General features: G+C 42.1%; 1 protein-coding gene across 1 annotated transcript in view; it reads left to right on the top strand.

Annotated features, from left to right (window-relative positions):
* Positions 1-20,024, top strand: part of LOC105514544 (mitogen-activated protein kinase kinase kinase MLT) — a 193,630-nt gene that overhangs the window by 159,579 nt on the left and 14,027 nt on the right. The window contains exons 15-16 of the mRNA XM_011945966.1: positions 4,203-4,265; positions 5,228-5,320. Coding sequence (XP_011801356.1) covers positions 4,203-4,265; positions 5,228-5,320 — 156 coding nt within the window. The remainder of the gene's footprint in view (positions 1-4,202; positions 4,266-5,227; positions 5,321-20,024) is intronic.

A 20,024-nucleotide genomic window follows, 5' to 3' on the forward strand; every position in this document is an offset into this window, starting at 1 on the left:
GACTGGGCCTATGAAGATTCAAAGAAACCTGTGGTTAAGGAATGCATACAGCATCTCCTTGGCAATTGGGAGGAAAGGACTGATTCATTACCTAGACTTGGGAGAGGCCATGGTGGGAGATGGAAAGGGAAAACTTCACAGAGTGGGTAGCCCTTGAGCTTGATCTTGGAGGAATGACAGATTTTGGAATGTAGACCAGGAAAGGAAAGAACATTAATCTAGACAGAGAGAACAAAGAGTTAAGAGAAATGGAAGAGAATGTGGAGGAACAGAAAAGATGAGTCCCGATCTGAGTAGCTTAAACAGCTGTCTACAGAACACGAGTGATGAGTAGAATGCATGGAACCTGAAGTGGAAAGAAGGTGGGGCCAGATCCTGAACAGCTTACAACTTCAGGCTGGGGGGAAAAGCTGGAATATGACCAGCTGTCGGGAGTATTGAGAATTGACATGTTTGCACTTTGCTTCTGGAAGTTTTAAAATGGATTAAAAAGGAAGGCCGGGTGCGGTGGCTCAAGCCTGTAATCCCAGCACTTTGGGAGGCCGAGACGGGCGGATCACGAGGTCAGGAGATCGAGACTATCCTGGCTAACACGGTGAAACCCCGTCTCTACTAAAAAATACAAAAAAACTAGCCGGGCGAGGTGGCGGGTGCCTGTAGTCCCAGCTACTCGGGAGGCTGAGGCAGGAGAATGGCGTGAACCCGGGAGGCGGAGCTTGCAGTGAGCTGAGATCTGGCCACTGCACTCCAGCCTGGGTGACAGAGCAAGACTCCGTCTCAAAAAAAAAAAAAAAAAAAAGGCAAGGCTGGGTTTTGAAAAAACAGGAGGGTATAAATATAGACAATAATAAGCACTGCAGTGTAACAAAAATGCGCATGGAGAGAAGAGGAAGATGCCACAGGTAAGAGGGCTGTTCTCAGGCTCAAGAAGGAAAGTGCAATGAAGTACTGATTGATGTGGGCAGACTGGCTGGGGCCGCTGTCACAGGCAACAAAATAATTTACCAAGACAGTCATAGGTAAAGAAAGGCAGATTTATTACAGAAAGTATGAAGATGTGTTGCAAGGGTGCAATGGGCAGCACAGCAGAGAAGGGGCTGTCTGCCAAGAGGCAGGGGCTTGAGGGAAGTTTTATGAGATCATACTGGAGGGGCTACGTGCAGATAGGGTGTGCAGACAAGGTCATGCTGCTGGGGTTACTTGCGGAATGAGGTATTTGGGAACAGGTTGTTGTGATTGTCTGTGATTAGCCATCTCTCAGAACAACTGTTATCCCCCACCTGGGACCCCCTCCTTGTTGTAGCTTACTTAACTTCTTAGGACTCCACACCGATATGTGCCGCAGCATAGATGAGCCTTGAACATGATGCTAAATGAAAGAAGCCAGACACAAAAGTCACATATTGTACGAGACATCCTGAATAGGTGAATCCATAGACAGAAAGCGATCAGTGATTGCCAGCTGCTGGGGGGAGGAGACAATGGTTATTGACTGCCTAATGGGAGTAGAGTCCCCTTTGGGGGTGATGAAAATGTTTTGGAACTAGATAGAGGTACTGGTTAATTTTATGGCATGTGAATTTCACCTCATTAAAAAGTAATAATAAAACAAAGGAAAGCACAGCCACCTCTACACCCTGCTCAAGAGTAGTCTTCTTCCAGCTAGGAAGCTTTCTGTCTTTGCCAGAAAGGATGTGTTTGGCCAGGAAGGTGAAGAGGAAGGCAGGAATGTGTGTCCACAAAGTAGGAAATGAGGAGATAATGCTGTTACAAAAGCCAAAGGTTGGAAAAGCTTTAAGATAGAATCAGTGGTCAAAAGGGTCTAAGGGCCAGGCACTGTGGCTCATGCCTGTAATTCCAGCACTTTGGGGGATCAAGGTGGGCAACTCACTTGAGCCCAGAAGTTCAAGACCAGACTGGCAACATGGCAAAACCTTGCCTCTGCAAAAAATGCAAAAATTAGCCAGGCATGTGGTGCACGCCTGTGGTGGTCCTAGTTACTTGGGAGGTTGAGGTGGGAGGATTGCTTGAGTCCAAGAGGTTGAGGCTGCCATGAACCGTGATTGCACCACTGCACTACAGCCTGGGCAATAGAGTGAGACCCTGTCTCAAAAAAAAAAGATAGGGACAGGGGTCTAAGCCTGCAGAGAAGCCAAGGAACATACAGAGAGAAAAAGCCCTGTTGGAAGCAGCCACTTAAAAGTAAAAACAAAAACTATTTTAACCACTAAGAGTGGGGCAGTGTGATGTCCTCTTTTTATGACCTCTGCAGAGGGTCTGCCCAGAGCTCCAAATGAAGGAGTAGCCTGCATCTGTTGCGGGACCTAACACTGCCCTCAAACTCCTGAGTGCGTCTGCATGAGCTTCTAAAGACAGTCATTCACAGAGGGGCAGTCTCCAAAGTGTGGAATGCGGACCCTCCGGCTTACTGCCAAGGCTGGAGCTGTATGTAAGAATGGCTACCCAGTAGGGGCTCAGCCAACAGGTGACCACTAAACTCAGCCAGAGCGTGGGGATTTCCAACAAGTTTATATGAGAGGGAAAGATAAAGGGAAAGGGTTGTGTGCACTTACTCTAGGAGGGCCCTGCATAGACTCTCGGGGCGATCAAGGTAAGTAATGCTCCAAGCTGGGCCTTTGGGGATGAGTATATCCACACTGGAGGAGTCCTCCTGGTCCTTGTCTCAAGTGTTTCTCACACACAGCCTGATGGTAAGAATGTATCCTTTATTCTTTGCGCTTTCACTGAAAAGCACAATTGTTGTGTACTTTCTCCAAGAGTCTCTCAGTCCTTAAATGGAATGGTAGGTAGGTGATCAAACTGGACAGTGGAGCAGTATATCCATCCATTTTTTTTTTGAGCTGGAGTCTTACTCTGCTGCGCAGGCTGAAGTGCAATGGTGCGATCTTGGCTCACTGCAACCTCCGCCTCCCGGTTTCAAGCGATTCTCCAGCCTCAGCCTCCTGAGTAGCTGGAATTACAGGCACGGGCTACCACACCTGGCTAATTTTTGTATTTTTAGTAGAGATAGGGCTTCACCATGTTGGTCGGGCTGGTCTCGAACCTCTGACCTCATGATCCGCCCACCTCAGCATCCCAAAGTGCTGGGATTACAGATGTGAGCCACCACACCCAGCCCCGACCCATTCTTTTGCTGTGTGTTTGTCCCTCCCTTTAAGCTTGACCATGGCTCCCTTCTCTGAGCCTGCAAGTCCTCGTGTGGAGGAGCTGAGTGTAAGAAGTAGGATTGAACACCCAATAAGTGTTCATTACATTGTCAGCTGTCAACAGTGTTTATTTTGCTTTAAAATAAAATGCATCTAATTTTCTCAGGTTGGTACTTTTTTACTCTCTCCACAATCAGTTCTTAGAAAATCTGAACTGTACCTGCTGAGTATCCAAAACATCATCATAAATTGTCTTCCTTTCCTTTCAGATTTCTTTGTGTTTCATTGGCAGAGGGGATGTTAGACACATATCCATAGAAATGTTCTTATAATGCAATCAACCTTTTAGTGAGATTCTAGCCTTCCTGAAAGTCTGGTGTTATACTCATGTGCTATGTTGCTTTTCTCACCGTTACTCAGAGTGGCACCTGCATTCTGTACCCTAAAATATCCACTTCTCAGTACTATACTCTGCTAGTGTTTGAAAAATGGTTTTATTTATTGCTTAGTCTGAGGTTCAACATCTTTAAAATGTCTTCCTTTTCTTGGCCTCATCCCTGTAATCCTAGTGCTTTGAGAGGTCAAGGCAGGAGGCCAGGATTTCAAGACCAGCCTGGGCAACAGAGCAAGACCCCATCTCTACAAAAAATAAAATAAAATAAATTAGCTGGTGTGGTGGTGTGTGCCTGAGTCCCAGCCACTTGGGAGGCTGAGATGGAAGAATCTCTTGAGCTCAGGAGTTCAAGGCTGCGGTGAGTTATGATAGTGTTACTGCACTCCAGCCTGCACGGTAGAATGAGACCCGATCTCCAAAAGAAAAAATAATTTTTAAAAATTTCTGGTCCTTTAAATAATTACAAACCACCTACGCTGCTTTGGACAATGAGATTTATTCTCAGTAGACGTTGGATATTAATGCCCGCAAGATATTTTATGAACTAGGTAAATAAGGAATGTTTTTGTTTGTACCCAGTGATTTTAATCTTCTCTTGGTATTGTTGAATCATTAATAAAGTCTTATGATTTTTTTTACAGTCAGCCATTGAGAAATTAACCCATGATTACATAAACTTGTTTCACTTCCCACCGCTAATTAAGGTAAGTAAGGTTTTTCTTACGGACACTAATGCTACCTTTATTGACACATGCACCTGCTGCATCCACACCTAAATTTGCCAATGTCGGAAATGGTTGTTTGAAGTGAAATTTCATCATATCTGTCTAACAAAAGGCCCTTTGAAGCAAGGGATGTGTATAAATTGAACTCCCTTGTTCCCCACAAGTTGAAATATTAACAATTCGTTCATGATAAGAACAACACACCTCACTTTAGTGGCTAGGAGTTCTAAGTGCCAACATTGTAGGCGAGGTCCCGTGGCCTCCCACCTGGGCCTGGATACTTTTCAACATGTAAGTCACAGAGAATTCATACCCTGGAGCGCTCCATCATCACTTTCATAGGGGATGGGAGGTTTACTGTTTGAATAACATATTAGTATACTTAACATTTTGAATCTACTCTAAAGGAATATGGCATAATTTGTTTAAAATCAGCAAATACTTGCAATTCATATACAGAACTTTACTTATTCACTAACAGCTATAGTTTTTCATCTCTAATCCCTCAAAGATTCGTTTTGTTCCTCTGCTTCATCCTCCATCCACATTTGCGTCCTCCATCCACTGCGTAATTCCTCTTCGGGAATAGCTTGTAAATGCCCTATGTGTTGTGAACCTCTCAAGTTGAAATCTCACAATGCATCTCGAGGTGCTAAGTGCATTTCTAGGGTAAAATTGCACAATGCAAGATGCATTGTGATAAATGTAAGACAGTGACATTCAATTTGAACTGCATGAAATAAATCATTTGGCAAAGTTCTAAAAGCCATAATATGTCATTTCTCTTGCTTGATGTAATTATCATTTGTAGCTTAATCCAAAATAACCAAAAGTTAATGGATTAGAATAGAAAAAAAAAAACTAGTGCTAAGATGTCATCTTCTTTACATGAGAAGTAAAAACAACATCTAGGATAATTGGTGCTTGGTTTCCTGTTTTAGGACTCAGGAGGTGAACCTGAAGAAAATGAGGAAAAAATAGTGAACCTGGAACTGGTTTTTGGTTTTCACTTGAAACCAGGAACTGGCCCACAGGTAAATCACATTTTAAATCCTTTGGATAAATCTCAATCGAATTACTCTTTTTTCTCTTCTGTAACTCCATGGTTTTATACACCCCCTACCAGCTGGTAACTGGATTCTGAGTAAATTTATAGACTTTATAAAATAGAATTTAGCTGAAAGGCTGCCAGCTGCCTCTGTAATCCAGTCTAGGAATCTTACTTTCTCAGTCAGCTGAAGACGCCCATGTGAGGCCACCCAAACATCAGGATAATTCACAGTAAAGCATGGACAGGGAATGGGGGCCGTGGATACCAGACTGTGTGTACCGCTCATGCCGCAGCTTCCTGATTCCTGTTTCGTAAGAGAAAGCAGCCTTATAATACCGACAATAAAAACTAAGAATGGAACTGTAGGCCATGTGGAGACACAAATTATCTGCTCTAAATAGGGTGGCAGGGCATTTGAGCAACACTTCTTCAATCAGCCTTTCAGTTTATGTCATTTTGAAAGTCTGGAAAAATTATTTGGCCTAAGTAGCCTATGAATTAGAATTACAGTAGGTTTGTGTTACTTTCGATGATCATAAATAGCTAATGATAATAATGATAACTTCTGTTAGCTGACCACTTATTGTGTACCAGGCATACAGTACTGAAGTGTGAAAACTACTTTCCCCCATTTTGCAAATGAGGAAACGGAGGCTGGGACAGGTTAAATAACTTACATGGCTAGCAAATAGCAGAATAAAGATTTGAATGCAGGTTTCTCTGGTCCCAGAACCCAAGCTCTAAACTACTGCATAATATGGAAGCCTTCCCTTCAGGGAAGCCAAGGGACCTTATAAATACACCTCACAAGCTGTGTGAGCCTACCGATTGCTCTGCTGGCTCAGCTGGCCCTGGCCTTTCCTCAGTGAAACCATGCTTGCTCCAGGCCATTCCTGGGAACCAGTGCCTGGGAATGATTGGAAATTGTTGTGAGGGGTTGAGTTTTTCCTGGGCCTTCAAAAGATGCTGTTTCTAATAATCCAGTTAAAAATGGGCAAAAGATCTTCATAGGGATTTCTCAAAAGAAGACATACAAATGGCCAACAGGTATATGGAAAATGGCTCAATGTCAGTAATTATCAGGGAAATGCAAATCAAAACCACAGTGAGATGTCATCTCACCCTACTTAGAATGGCTTATATCCAAAAGACAGGCAATAATGAATGCTGGTGAGGATGTGGAGAAAGGAGAACCTTCATACAAGGTGGGAATGTAAATGATCCAGCAATCCCACTGCTAGGTATATAACCAAAAGAACGGAAATCAATATATTGAAGAGATATCTGTACTTCTGTTTATTGCAGCACTGTGCACAATATCCAGCATTTGGAAGCAAACCTAAGTGCTTATCAACAGATGAATAGATAAAGAAAATGGGGTACATATACACAATGGCATACTGTTCAGCCATAAAATAGAATGAAATCTTATCATCTGTAACAACATGGGTGGAACCGGAGGATATTATGTTAAGTGAAATAAGCCAGTCACAGAAAGACAGGAGCTAAAAATTAAAACACTTGAACTCATGGAGATAGCAGAATGATGATTACTAGAGGCTTAGAAGCATCGCAGGGGAGGGCAGGAGGATGCTGGGATGGTTAGTGGGTGAAAACATAGACAGAATGAATAAGATCTATTATTTGATAGAACAACAGGGTGACTACAGTAAGCAATAATTTAATACGTATTTTAAAATAACTAAAAGAGTATAATTGGGATGTCCCTAACACAAAGAAATGAGGTCAAGGATGCCCTCAGTTATCCTGATGTGATTGTTACCTATCGTATGCTTGTATCAAAACATCACATTAACTGGTTGCAGTGGATCACACCTGTAGTCCCAGCACTTTGGGAGGCTGAGGCTGGTGGATCGCTTGAGCCTAGGAGTTTGAGACCAGCCTGGGCAAGATGGTGGAACCCCATCTCTATAAAAAATACGAAAAGTAGCTGGGTGTAGTAGGGTATGCCTATAGTCCTAGCTATTTGGAAGGGCTAAAGTGGGAAGGATCACTTGAGCTCAGGAGGTCAAGGCTGCAGTAAGCTAAAATTGTGCCACTCACTGCACTCTAGCCTGGGCAACAGGGTGAGACATCATCTCAAGAAAAGAAAAATCACATGTACCCCAAAAAATATATACACCTGGTATATACACATAAACATTAATTGTTTTTTAAAGATGCCCTTTCTAGACACCTAGGCAAGAGTATGTCTTGCCTGCATCACTGCAGGTGTTTCTTTACCTGCTGAATGAACATCTTTACCTCGCTTGTTTTGGCCACAGAATTTGGCTGAGTGAGAGCTGCTCTGGATCCAGGTTTCTTATATATGAATACTTTTCCCTCTGTGAATGGATCACTGTCAATTCATTCCTGTTGTTAGAAGGAGCCGTAGAAAGGGGACAGGAAAGTGAGTCCTTCTGTCTCCAACAACATCAGAAGTCCTTCTTTTTTTTTTTTTGAGACGGAGTCTCGCTCTGTCGCCTGGGCTGGAGTGCAGTGGCCGGATCTCAGCTCACTGCAAGCTCCGCCTCCCGGGTTCACGCCATTCTCTCGCCTCAGCCTCCCGAGTAGCTGGGACTACAGGCACCAGCCACCTCGCCCGGCTAGCTTTTTGTATTTTTTAGTAGAGACGGGGTTTCACCGTGTTAGCCAGGATGGTCTCGAACTCCTGACCTCGTGATCCACCCGTCTCGACCTCCCGAAGTGCTGAGATTACAGGCTTGAGCCACCGCGCCCGGCCCCAGAAGTCCTTCTAACCCTGAGATTCTGCAGCTGTGGGCACCCCTAAGTTCAGCTGATGGTAAACAAATTGCACATTTCAATTTGCCTGTTCTGGTTTTCTTGATTCTGTGACAATGAATTTATGAGTTATCTTTAAGCTTTGTTATGGCCTGTAGGTGGTAAGTGAGAAAAATTTTCCTTGGAAAAGACTTGTGAAGAGAGATCTCAACCAAGAAAAAAAAAATTTTTTTTTTTTTTTTTTGAGACAGAGTTTTGCTCTTGTTGCCCAGGCTAGAGTACAATGGTGCGATCTTGGCTCACCACAGCTTCCGACTCCCTTGCTCAAGTGATTCTCCTGCCTCACCCTCCCGAGTAGCTTGGATTACAGGCATGCACCACCACACCCAGCTAATTTTGTATTGTTAGTAGAGAAGGGGTTTCTCATGTTGGCCAGGCTGGTCTCTAAAACTCCGGACCTCAGGTGATCCACCTACCTCGGCCTCCTGAGGTGCTGGGATTACAGGTGTAAGCAACTGTGCATGGCCAAGAAAATATTTTCAATTAAAAAAGAAATAATTTATTAATATGGAAAACTGAAATATGTATGTTTTAGTAAAAATAAGGAGCTATGGATAATATTTGAGACTGAATACAATGGTCTGTTTTTGGCCATAATGATGTAGACTTCTTGAGTCATAGATTATCTACAAGCTCTAAAGTTGCTGCAGCTTTTGATCCTCTGCTGTTCCTTGGTCACCCATCCAGAGTAATCCTTTTTTTTTTAGACAGAGTCTCACTCTGTTGCCTAGACTGGAGTGCAGCGGTACAATCTTGGCTCACTGCAACCTCCGCCTTCCAGGTTCAAGCAATTCTCCTGCCTCAGCCTCCTGAGTAGCTGGGATTATAGGGGCATACCACCACACCTGGCTACTTTTTGTATTTTCAGTACAGACAGGGTTTTACCATGTTGGTCAGGCTGGTCTTGAGCTGCTGACCTTGTGATCTGCCCCCGACTCAGCCTCCTAAAGTGCTGGGATTACAGTTGGGAGCCACTGCATCCGGCCCAGAGTAATAATTTTATCTATTCATTTGGCAGGCATTTACTGAGGACCTGCTTTATGCCTGGCTCTAAGGTAGATGCTAGATTTTGATATAAAATCAAAAAGTACAATCCCAGCCTTTATGGAATCTACAGCTTATCATGAGCAGTAGACAAAATTCATGAATGGCTATGGTACAGAATGATGAGTTTTTACAAAGCCATTTACATGGTTCTGTGGGAGTTCACTGGATGAGGATCTACAACAGATGGGAAAGGGGTGAGGCAGGGTCCTTGAAGTCTTCTTGGTAGACGTGTTGCTTAAGCTAAATGTTAAAGCCATTAAGAATGACTAGGTAAGGAGAGGACATTGAAGGCAGAAGAAACCATGTGTGCAAAAGCTCAAAAGCACAAAGCCAGGAAAACAAAGGGAGCTCTTCTTGGAATAATTTTGAGGGGACTTCATGACCCAACTCAAGCATCCTCCCTCTTGAAAGACTTACCATGGAACAGGGGGACGCCAAAGGGAGTGCCCAGAAAGGGAGCTAGCAACCAGAAAAAGCACTGTCTTATGTGCTAAGCCAAGGAGTTTTAAGGATTTTAAGAAAAGAGCAGATAGGATCAGATTTATGTTTTTAACAGATCTTTCAGAAGCACAGAGAAGGATGAATTGGAAAGGGGCCAGGCTAGAGTGACAAAGGTCTGTGAGTGGGCAGTGGAGACAACCAGGTGAAAAATATCAAAGCGCTGAGACTGTGACAGTGCTGTGGGTCCCAGGACACACTGAAACGGATTAGATTGTGTCACTAGCTGGAGACACAGCAAGTGGGAGGGAGGGGCCGGGAGGGCGCTGAGGTTTCTAGTATGGGCAACTAGAGAGATGATGTTATAAAGTGCTGGATCAAAAGTGAAATATACAATGTGAATATGATGCTAAGGTGCTAAAAGTATAAAGAAGTGACTGGAATGGGTGACATTCAATAGAAAAACCTATTTTGGAAGGATGAGTATTTTATTGGGGCTTGAAGAGGTTGGTGGGCAGTTGCAGAATAATTTCCAGAATATAATGCTTAAGGCTTTTGCTTAGAGAATACAGTCTAAAGAGCTCAGGTATTCTATAAATGTCATCTCCTTTATCCCGTTGGCATTTGGGTCGGATGCATAACTCAAGTATCATCATTGCTGATTCAGACAGAGATAACAAGAGGAAGTGTATGACTTGTACGGGGTGAGGCAAAGACAGAGCTAAGACCAGAAATTACATCTTTATTATTGTCTTTGTAGTAAATATATGCCAGATCTCACACCTGAGCCACAACATTTAAGCCATCTGTAAACCTATATAAAGCAATCCTAGAATAAATTACTGTCCTGTTCTAAAGTATATCAGCTATGCCAGCCTATGTCTTAGCATTATGATATATTTTCTGATTAATGTGCTTTGAACTGAAATTTCAGTTCCCCACACGAAAACCTTGTTGCCTTGGGCCTTAAAGATAGAACCCAGAAAACAAGGCTTCCTTCAAGTCCCAATTAATCAAGTTCTGATAAAACCATCTTCATGGGAAAGGTGAAAACTTTAAGTCCACCCCCACCTCCATGACCAGAATAAGCTTTCCAAGAGAAAACTGGAGGTTTGCAAATTCTCTCCAAATCTAAGAGTTTGCATAGCAGAGGCATTTGCTGAATTTCACCTTTTCTTTTACAAGCAAAATGAAAAATGTGTTGTAATGGCAGCCATTGAGAATAAGGTATGACAGTGACTTTATCATGAAAATAGTAGCTACATTTTCCCTTTGCATTTGAGAAGGACCACCCACTGATTACCCCTTAAAATTATGTCATTTCCACAACTTTAAGCCTACTAAAAGCAAGCCAGGAAAATATTACCTTATACACAAATAGGTAAAGGAAAAACCCCGTCCACCTTTGTCCTAAGAATTCAGATTAAGTTATTTTTCTTAGCTTCATTTTGCAACCAGATGGATGATGGCACAAAATGAGGTTGATTTGCAGAACCCTGAAAGGTGATCGCGTTTGAGTGCCTGTGCCTGCTAGCGTAGTCAGGAGTGGCTGCAGGGTCATCTTGCCCATGTGCTTAGTCTTCACAACCACCTCCCTCCAAAGAGCCAGGACCTGACCAGGCTCCAGCCCCATTGACGCTCACAAGAATTCTCCCACAAGTGAAATGTGCTTTTTCTGAAACAACCTAGCAGGGAAAACATCATGATGAGACCAAAGGCTTCACTGGCAATTTAAATTAATAAGCGAAACAAGTTTTACCCCCATTTACTTGACCTGCTCCTAAAGAGTAAAGTTAATTATTAATTTAAATGACACAGACCAGGCACAGTGGCTCATGCCTGTAATCCCAGCACTTTGGGAGGCCAAGGCGAGCAGATCACTTGAGGTTAGGAGATCGAGACGAGCCTGGCCAACATGGTGAAACCCCGTCTCTACTAAAAGTATAAAAATTAGCTGGGCGTGGTGGCCTGCGCCTGCAGTCCCAGCTACTAGGGAGGCTGGGGCAGGAGAATCGCTTAAACCCAGGAGGCAGAGGTTGCAGTGAGCCAGGATCACACCACTGCACTCCAGCCTGGCTGGGCAACAGAGAAAGACTCATCTCAAATAATAATAATAATAATAATAACAATTTAGATGACGTCGTATGTGGAGACAACCTGGAAGTTACGACAATCAAACTGGCAGAAATTGTGTCTTTCTCTGCTTGAATGTTTCCCATGCTAGGGATAATTATTATCACTTCATACTTCCGGTGAGCACTTTGCAAAGGGCATTTTTGTGTAATTGTTACAACTCAACATGACAGGGAACATTATGTCCGTATCATCCTCTTCATGAGGAAACTGAGGCACATAGGTGAAGCTCCTCACCAGAGGCTCCAACCTAGTAAGGCGCAGATTCAGTCTGAGGGTCTAACTACTGTGTCACACTGCCTCATTTTGGAAGATACCATTGTCCCCCAAAATAAGTATACTGGTAATGAAAAGGCATTTGGGGGTCAGTTAATTCTACATTACCACTATTTTTGTTTTTGCAATCAAAGTGCCCCGTGTTTTACAATCTAAGGCCTTTGACTTGGCACAAAAGGAAAGTGACTTCCAGAATCTCGGGCGACTTCATGCACTCCCCAGGGTGGCAACCACCCCTTTTTATTAAAATATTCAGCCGCCTAGATTTTATTATTATATTTCTTACCAGCTCACCACGCAGGAATATTGATTCTCAAATTGCCAAGAGATAAACTATCAAATCACCCAGCAGTTTTCTCACCAAGATCTTTTTGAGACTTCGTGTGTCATAAAAATTTAAAAGCAGAGTTAGGAAGCAACTCTTTGGGGAGTCGTCCATTCCTTACGAATGCTCAACCGCTCAACCGTCACAGACTTTGTTCCTTGCGTCCTTATTTCCTCCCCTCCCCAATGAGGCAAAGGAAACCTGATTGAAGCTCGGTTCCCGTGGGTCTAAACTGATTACCTGACATAGATAGGAGACTGAGGTTAGGAGAAAAGTAACGGAAACAACACGCTGCCCCTCCCTACTCTCCGAACACACCGGCTACCTACTCCTTAAATAAAGACCAGGCTTCCGGACTGTAGCCACTCCTTCCCAGATGACCATCGCTTTCAATTTCCTATTTCAAAGAGGCAAGAAAAGTAGGAAGAGAAATGAGAGGAACCTTTGGAAGAGGTAGAAGCAGAATTACTGATACCCACAAAGTGGAAGCTTATCAATAGAGGACTTTCCTGCCCAGCTGACTCCCTCTGCCGCCTTCCACGCTTGCCATTGTTAACACCTGGCCTCTTCCGCCACTCCCCAGCGGAAGAAATTCGATGAATCGTTCTGCTTTTCCAGCCATGTCATCTGTAGGTTAAAAATTCTGCCTTTTACAAATGCTTCCCACTTGTATTGTGCTTTTAAGTCCTTATTACATTGCTTATAAAATGTTGCATTTAATAAACTTAATTGAATCTCCAGGCCCTTTCTCAGAGCACTATAAATATCAAAAACTGTCAAATAGGGCTTTTTTTTTTCCTATTGTGCAATTTTTTAAATGGACAGATAAACATGAATAAAATAACAGGGCACAAAGAAAAGGATTTTCTAAGTACAGCCAACACTTTTTGGAAATTTCAGGACAGCTAAAAGCGGCGCTTTACTTTGATATATCTTGCGTTTATTAAAAATTAAGTATAGGGAAGTTTATTTCCATGATCATCTATTTGTTGAGAGAAAAAAATACATGTATGCACACATGTATTTGTGTGCCTAAGTATCTAAGATGAATAAGTTCTAGAGATCTACTGTACAGCATAGTATCTATAATTAACAGCAGGTTGTTATATACTTAAAATTTGCAAATTTGATCTCATGTTAAGCATTCTTATAAAAATAATAAGTAATAAATAAGAGGGCAGGAGGAAACTTTTGGAGGTGATAGAGAAATGTTTATGGCATAGGTTGTGGTGATAGTCTCACAGGTGCATACATTACCTACTGTTCTTGAGTTCTCATGCAACAGAAATTAACATGAGGGTGAGAAAGTTTCCCAGACAGGGCTTTATTGGGGCCTATGCTGGAGACAGCATGGGAGCAAGAGTTCTCCGACTGGCTCTCTGAGGGCAAGTCTTGCAGTGTTTTAAGAAGGGTGACATGAATAAGCATGAGGTATATGTACGTCATTACATGTGCAGGACAGGGCATGGGGTGTGCAGGCAAAGTGAGAAATCATGTTAATACATGCATCGCATGATCAAAAAACGGCAGATAAGCTCCTGGGGTGGGGATTTGAGTAATATAATGAGGCAAGGGGTTAGGATGGGTCATTTTCTTGGTTTTGTGTGCATGCGGGTGACAGCGTTAACTCCCTTGAGTGAGATTGACGGTGGAATGCTGCTTCTCAGTTTCTTCACAGTTTACAAGGTCTCACGGTCAGTGAGGATGTATGGGAAAAAATACACTGGTGGAGGTGGGGTGGGGCTGAGCCCCGTCCCTACTCTGTCTTGTATATGTATCTCCAAACTCATGTTACATACATTAAATAGGTAGAGCTTTTCATATGTCAATCATATCTCAATAAAGTGTTTTTTTTTAAAATGAGAAAGACACACAAGTTTTAATTGAGCAAAGAAGCAAATGCAGTTCAGAATTTTACAACTGCATAACTCACTGCTGGTTTCTAATTACAGAGAGTGGCAATGTACTCTGTCAAACGGGTTGGACAGCCACCTAGAGAGCTAGAGAGCTAGAGCAGAACTGGGTGAAGTGCTTAGTGCATACCTGCTGAATGGATTGACAGTCCTGCATACACGCTAGCATGCCAGGAAGTGTCTAACAATGGGAGGAAGCCCTGGTTTGGAGCATGTGTAGATCTCCATGGTGTGAAGATGGCCGATTTCAAGTTACCAATCTGGCATCGCTGGCTTTGAAACCGGGAATGGCTGTAAGCAATCAGCTCATGAGAGCTGACTCCAGCACACCGTTGGGTCCCTCTTAGTCTTCTTCATCAAGACTAGAAATTCCTTTTAAAATAGCGATGCACATGATAAAACACAGGTTTGAATAAATTACAAGCACGTTATTGCTGGTTACCAACCATCAGAAGAAGTGTCTTTAACTCAGAGAGAGCTCCAGTCTCCTAATGAATCCGCTGTTAGTTGGCTTAGGTCTCTGGGTCACCGTTGTCTCATTTTGTCATACTGTCTCATACTGACCATCATGCATGAATCAAAAATTGGGATTCAATTTTGTAAAAAGTAAGAATATAGTCTGGAAACAGAAAAACAAAATGTAAATTTGTGACTGTCTTTAAAAAACGTGGAAACAGTCGTAGTTGTGACTCCATGATGACAGGCACAGTTGTCTGTAGGAGAGAGATCTTTGCTTTTAGAAGCAAGTTTTCAAAAGCTTCTGAGGATCACTGTAAGTTCTGCAGCAAGAGACCTCAGTACTCACAGTGGCTTCTGTTTTCTAAACCAAAAATTAGGTGTTGAGAATAATCAACTATAAAAGGGACAGACTATTTGAAGTAAAATGAAGAAGCACTATGTTGGAAAATCAAGGATGTAGGACAACCATATCAATCCTGGACATTAGGATTTGAATTGGTAATAGCTTAACTGATAAACAATGCCTACTGACTAGGTTAGTGTTGCTTTGAAAATTATATTTCTTCCAATTATCCCTAAAGTAATGAGGTGGCAGGAGAAGAACTTATCAGGTAGAACAGATGTTTTTATATTTTCAGTATCCTGGATAAAAGTTTATTTGCATAGATTTCCCAGCATTTAAAAATGTTAAAGCAGTGCTTAGATGAGTGACAGCAACTTCTATATTCGTTAAGAAACCCAGTTTGACATGGAATAGATTCTTAATTATTCAAAAATCAATAGCAAGACTTACTATTCTTTTTTTCCATCATGAAGACCTAGTACTTTCCAATTTCAAATACAGTTAAGGAAAAAAAGTCCTTTCCAAACATGTCAACTAACATCTGAACCATTTTAGATCGTCAAGTGTGTAATGCATCATATGAAAGTATGTCTCACTTGATTTGTTTCACTTTATTTTAACATCATCCTTAAAGCCCCTTTTTCATACATAACTCAGATAACAACTCCCAAAAAGGCAATATAACAACCTTATCTCCATTGGTGTCTACTTGGCACCAATCTGCCCTGACCTTAGACACAAGCCATTGTTAAGGGTATAACGCATTTACATATTTTGCAATAAAACATCAGTTATTTGCATTACTGTGTCAAGTTTTATTTGATTCTTTCACCTAAAAATGACTCATTTTCCTTTCTTGTATTTTAAAAACCAACTACTCTAAGCTTGTTTGAGAATAATCAAAAATTGCCCATTTAGCTAGAAGTCATTTTCTTTTCAAAAGGCAAATGTTATTTAATCTTTCAGCTGTTCATTGTGCCATCATAAATACTTTCTTTTCAGCACAGTTGTGGGGACTGAAATGAGCCCACTAATTGCCTCCCATTTCGACTGACATGTGGTGGTTTAGTGGAAAGAGAACACAGCAGGGAGAAGGAAATAGGAGGCTGAGAAAATGAGAGCTAATTATTTTCACTGCCTCATGTCAGGCTCTGTGTCAGCCTTGTTTTTACAAACTGGAAGGTTTAGCACTAAATAAAACAAACTGGCGTCATGTTTTTATATACTGGCAGTGTCATGGAAGCAGCTGCACATCTCAAAGACAATATAATGCCTGCGTTCGCATGGACACCATCTGACAGACACTGTGAGCCACGGCTAATGAGGATATCACAGTGGTGCCAAGTGAAAGGTGCTGAATTATGTATGATTCTTCATCAGTACAGCAATAGTCCTGTACATCATTATGAGACATTGTTTTGCTGAAGAGATTAAAACATTCTTAGTTCCAGACCCTGCAACCTATACGCGCTGAAAGAGGTTATTAATGGAATTTTTAGGGAGAGTTTCTTGTGGATTTCTTTTTGGTTAAAAAAACAAATCTCATGGGACAAAGCCATGGTGGGTCATGACACTGTACAGATAAAGAAGAGAAGCAAATTAACCATACTTGTATTATCTTTTTTAAAGGCAGCATAATAAAATATAGTGTAGCAGGGTTAGACTTAATGATAAATAACCCAGGTGCTATCACGGGATGTTCCACTCTCCTGCCTTTAAAACTGCAGGTTTCAGCAGCTGAGCTAGATAATAGCAACTCATATAAAGGAGCCTTCAGAGACCTAAATCGTCAACATCTTACTACTTTTAATACCAGCATGAACAAAACTTTTATCGTATTCTTATTTCATCTTGCATTACTTCTTAGATTTCACAACAGTCAGTTGCCTGCTATGAGACTGGCTCTTCCAGTCTTCCCTTGAATCTTAAAAAGTTTATTCCGACCTCTGTATTTTATATTTTAAATTGCTTCCTCAAGACAGGCCTTTTTGGCTGAAACCCTGAGCATTCTTGGTTGATTTTACTTTTTCTCCATTCATGGTTTTAGGGGGTAGGGGTGGATTTTGAAAATTAACCTCTGAGCTTAGACTTGGCATGTCTGGACTGGAATTCCCATCCTACAAAGCCAAATGACCTGGCTACAAATCTCTCCATTTTCTGAGCCTCAGTCTCCTCATCTGTAAAATGGGGGCAGTGCTCTCTATGACAGGGTAAGACTGTGAGGATTAATTAACATAGACAAATCTCAGAAACATTATGCCAGACATATACAAGTACCTGCTGTAAAATTCTAATTTTGTGATATTCCAGAACAGTCAACTTTAATCTGTGGTGATAGAAGCAGGAACAGTGGCCCAGTTATGTAGGCAGCTTGTCTGGGAATAGGCATGAGGGAAGGTTCTGGGGTACCAGAAATAACTTGCTTATTCTGGTGGTTACACAGATATATACATTTGTCAAAATGTATTGAACTGTACACTTAAAAATCTGTGCATTTTATTATATGCAAATTATACCTCAATAAGGAAATGTATTTAAAATTTTTTAAATGTCTGTAACATCAGGTAAAGGTGATCTATAAAAGCCTGAAAGGCAAATTTTGGGAGTCTGTTTCTTTCTGAAATATCCTGAATGATCTTGGCCTTGATTGTTTAACGGTTTTATCTATAATGTTGATGAATGCAATTACATTTTGATAGGGAAAAATAGAGAGCGAGAGATTGAGATTATTGTCTCTGAATTGCCCAGAACTTTAAACTCTAGTTTTTTGTGCTACCTTTTAGTCTCTTTTCCTATTTGGAAAATTTACCTCTATCTTATTTCTTTTTATTCCCTCACCTCTTCCCCCCTTTTCTTCATTCCTTCATTCCCTTTTTTCTTCCTTGCGGGAGATGACTTGTCTGTGATGTTTGGCATGACTTGTACTAGCTTGGAACTCTAAAAAATTGTAAAGAGCTTGCAGAGAGTGGAATAGTGATTTCTCACAAAGAGATACTTAATTTAGCATTAACCGAGTGTTTAGGATTTTATCTTCACAGTGTAAGAGTTTCTGTTTTAGTTGGCCAGTAGTCTTAATTCAGAAAATTTTTTCACATAATTGGCGATCCTGAAGCAGTTCAGATGGAATGCTTTCTCATCCTCCATTAGCCATACACTTGCTCCTAAAATTACCCAGGTATTTCAGCAGATAAACATGCGTATTCTGGGCACCCACTAGAATTGTTGTATTTTTCATTCATGTCAAATGCAAACATTCCCCTCTCCCCAACAAAATACCATTTGTTTCTTGTAGATTTGCATTTAGAGGCAGATTTTCTAGCTAGTGCAAAGTTCCGGGTAACTACTTTTTGCTACTAGAAGCCCCAGCACTTCCCAGTGCCCCACTCTGCTCCTGGTCTAGTCCCCTTTTCCTGCTGAAGAGTAATTAGCACTCCCTGCAAATGCGCATCAAGCACTTGTGTCTCACCACTTGCTACCTGTGTGACCTCAGTCAAATTACCTCATCTCTCTGTGCTTTGGTTTCCTCATCCAAGATAAGGCTGTCTGGCTGCCAGTCATACGTAATGCCTCCAGACATCTGGTGCTGCTTCTTAGTAGTGCTGAATCAGAATATGTGGAAGCAGGAAGGTCAGAATTGGTGTTATATGATCCATCTATGTAAGAAGATATGAATTTATTCCTTCTTTGATTCATTTCATGAAACTGGCCATTGTTAAGTTGCCGCTTGGGCTGCATCTTCTCTTTTTCATCTCTGATCACTCCCTGGTATCCGAGTGATTCCCAGCCCCCTGCATGCCCAGACTCCTGCCCGAGTGAGATGCGCTGACCCAGCCTGCCCACTCCAGCAGGGTCCCTCTCCTAGCCCACTCTTTACACCTTCCGCCCATCAAAGCTACCTTGTTCTCTGTCCCATTCCCTTTTATGGCTGCTAGATGACAAACCAGCTAATCTAGTAAACTAATTGGAGCTGTGTTGGTGACCATATTGGTAATAATGATAATTATTCCTTTTTGAGCTCCTAATTCGGTTCTGGCACAATACTGGGAACTGCATTTACATTATCTTATTTAATCTTCACATGACACAACAATCCACTTCTGAGTAAAGAACGCTGAGGTTCAGAAAGGTTACATAAGTTGGCTGTGGTTGGGGGCAAAAGGAACAAAACCAGGATTCAGGCCCAGGTAGTCAAACTTTAAACTTGTGATCTTGCCCCACCTTGCCCCACAATGTTCCGCTCCTAATGACTTAATGTATGGCTTTTTCCCATACCGTTTCCATTTTAATAGGAATCATCAACATCTTAGTAAGAGGAGTGAATACCAGGAGCATCTCAGACTACCAGGGTGAGACGGTTTTGAAAACAGAGTACTTTGCAGTTCCCATAGGACCTCAGGATAGAGAGCTGTTTGCTTTTGAGAGTTGTTCACAGACATTCAAAGTGACCCTTGAATATTTCTAATTCAAAAATCAGTACCCACATTTCTAACACTCATCTTAAGCCAAAATCAATAGTTTACCTGGGCCAGGTGCAGCTGCTCCTGCCTGTAATCCCAGCAATTTGTGAGGCTGAGGCAGGAGGACCACTTAAGCCCAGGAGTTCCAGACCAGCCTGGACAACATAGTGAGACTTCATCTCTACAAAGAATGAAGGCAAAATTAGCCAGGCATGGAGACACATGCCTGTGGTCCCAGCTACTTGGCAGGCTGATGTGGGAAGATCACTTGAGCCCAGGAGACTGATGCTGCAGTGAGCTGAGATTGCACCACTGCCCTCCAGCCTGGGTGACAGAGTAAGAACCTGTCTCCAAAAAAAAAAAAAAAAAATGGTGAATTGTTTTAAAATCAGAGTCCACTGGGCAGGGCACGGTGGCTCATGCCTGTAATCCCAGCACTTTGGGAGGCCAAGGCGGGTGGATCACGAGGTCGGGAGATAGAGACCATCCTGGCT

This window comes from Colobus angolensis, unplaced genomic scaffold (assembly GCF_000951035.1).
Source record: "Colobus angolensis palliatus isolate OR3802 unplaced genomic scaffold, Cang.pa_1.0 Scaffold247, whole genome shotgun sequence".
Classification (NCBI taxonomy): domain Eukaryota; kingdom Metazoa; phylum Chordata; class Mammalia; order Primates; family Cercopithecidae; genus Colobus; species Colobus angolensis.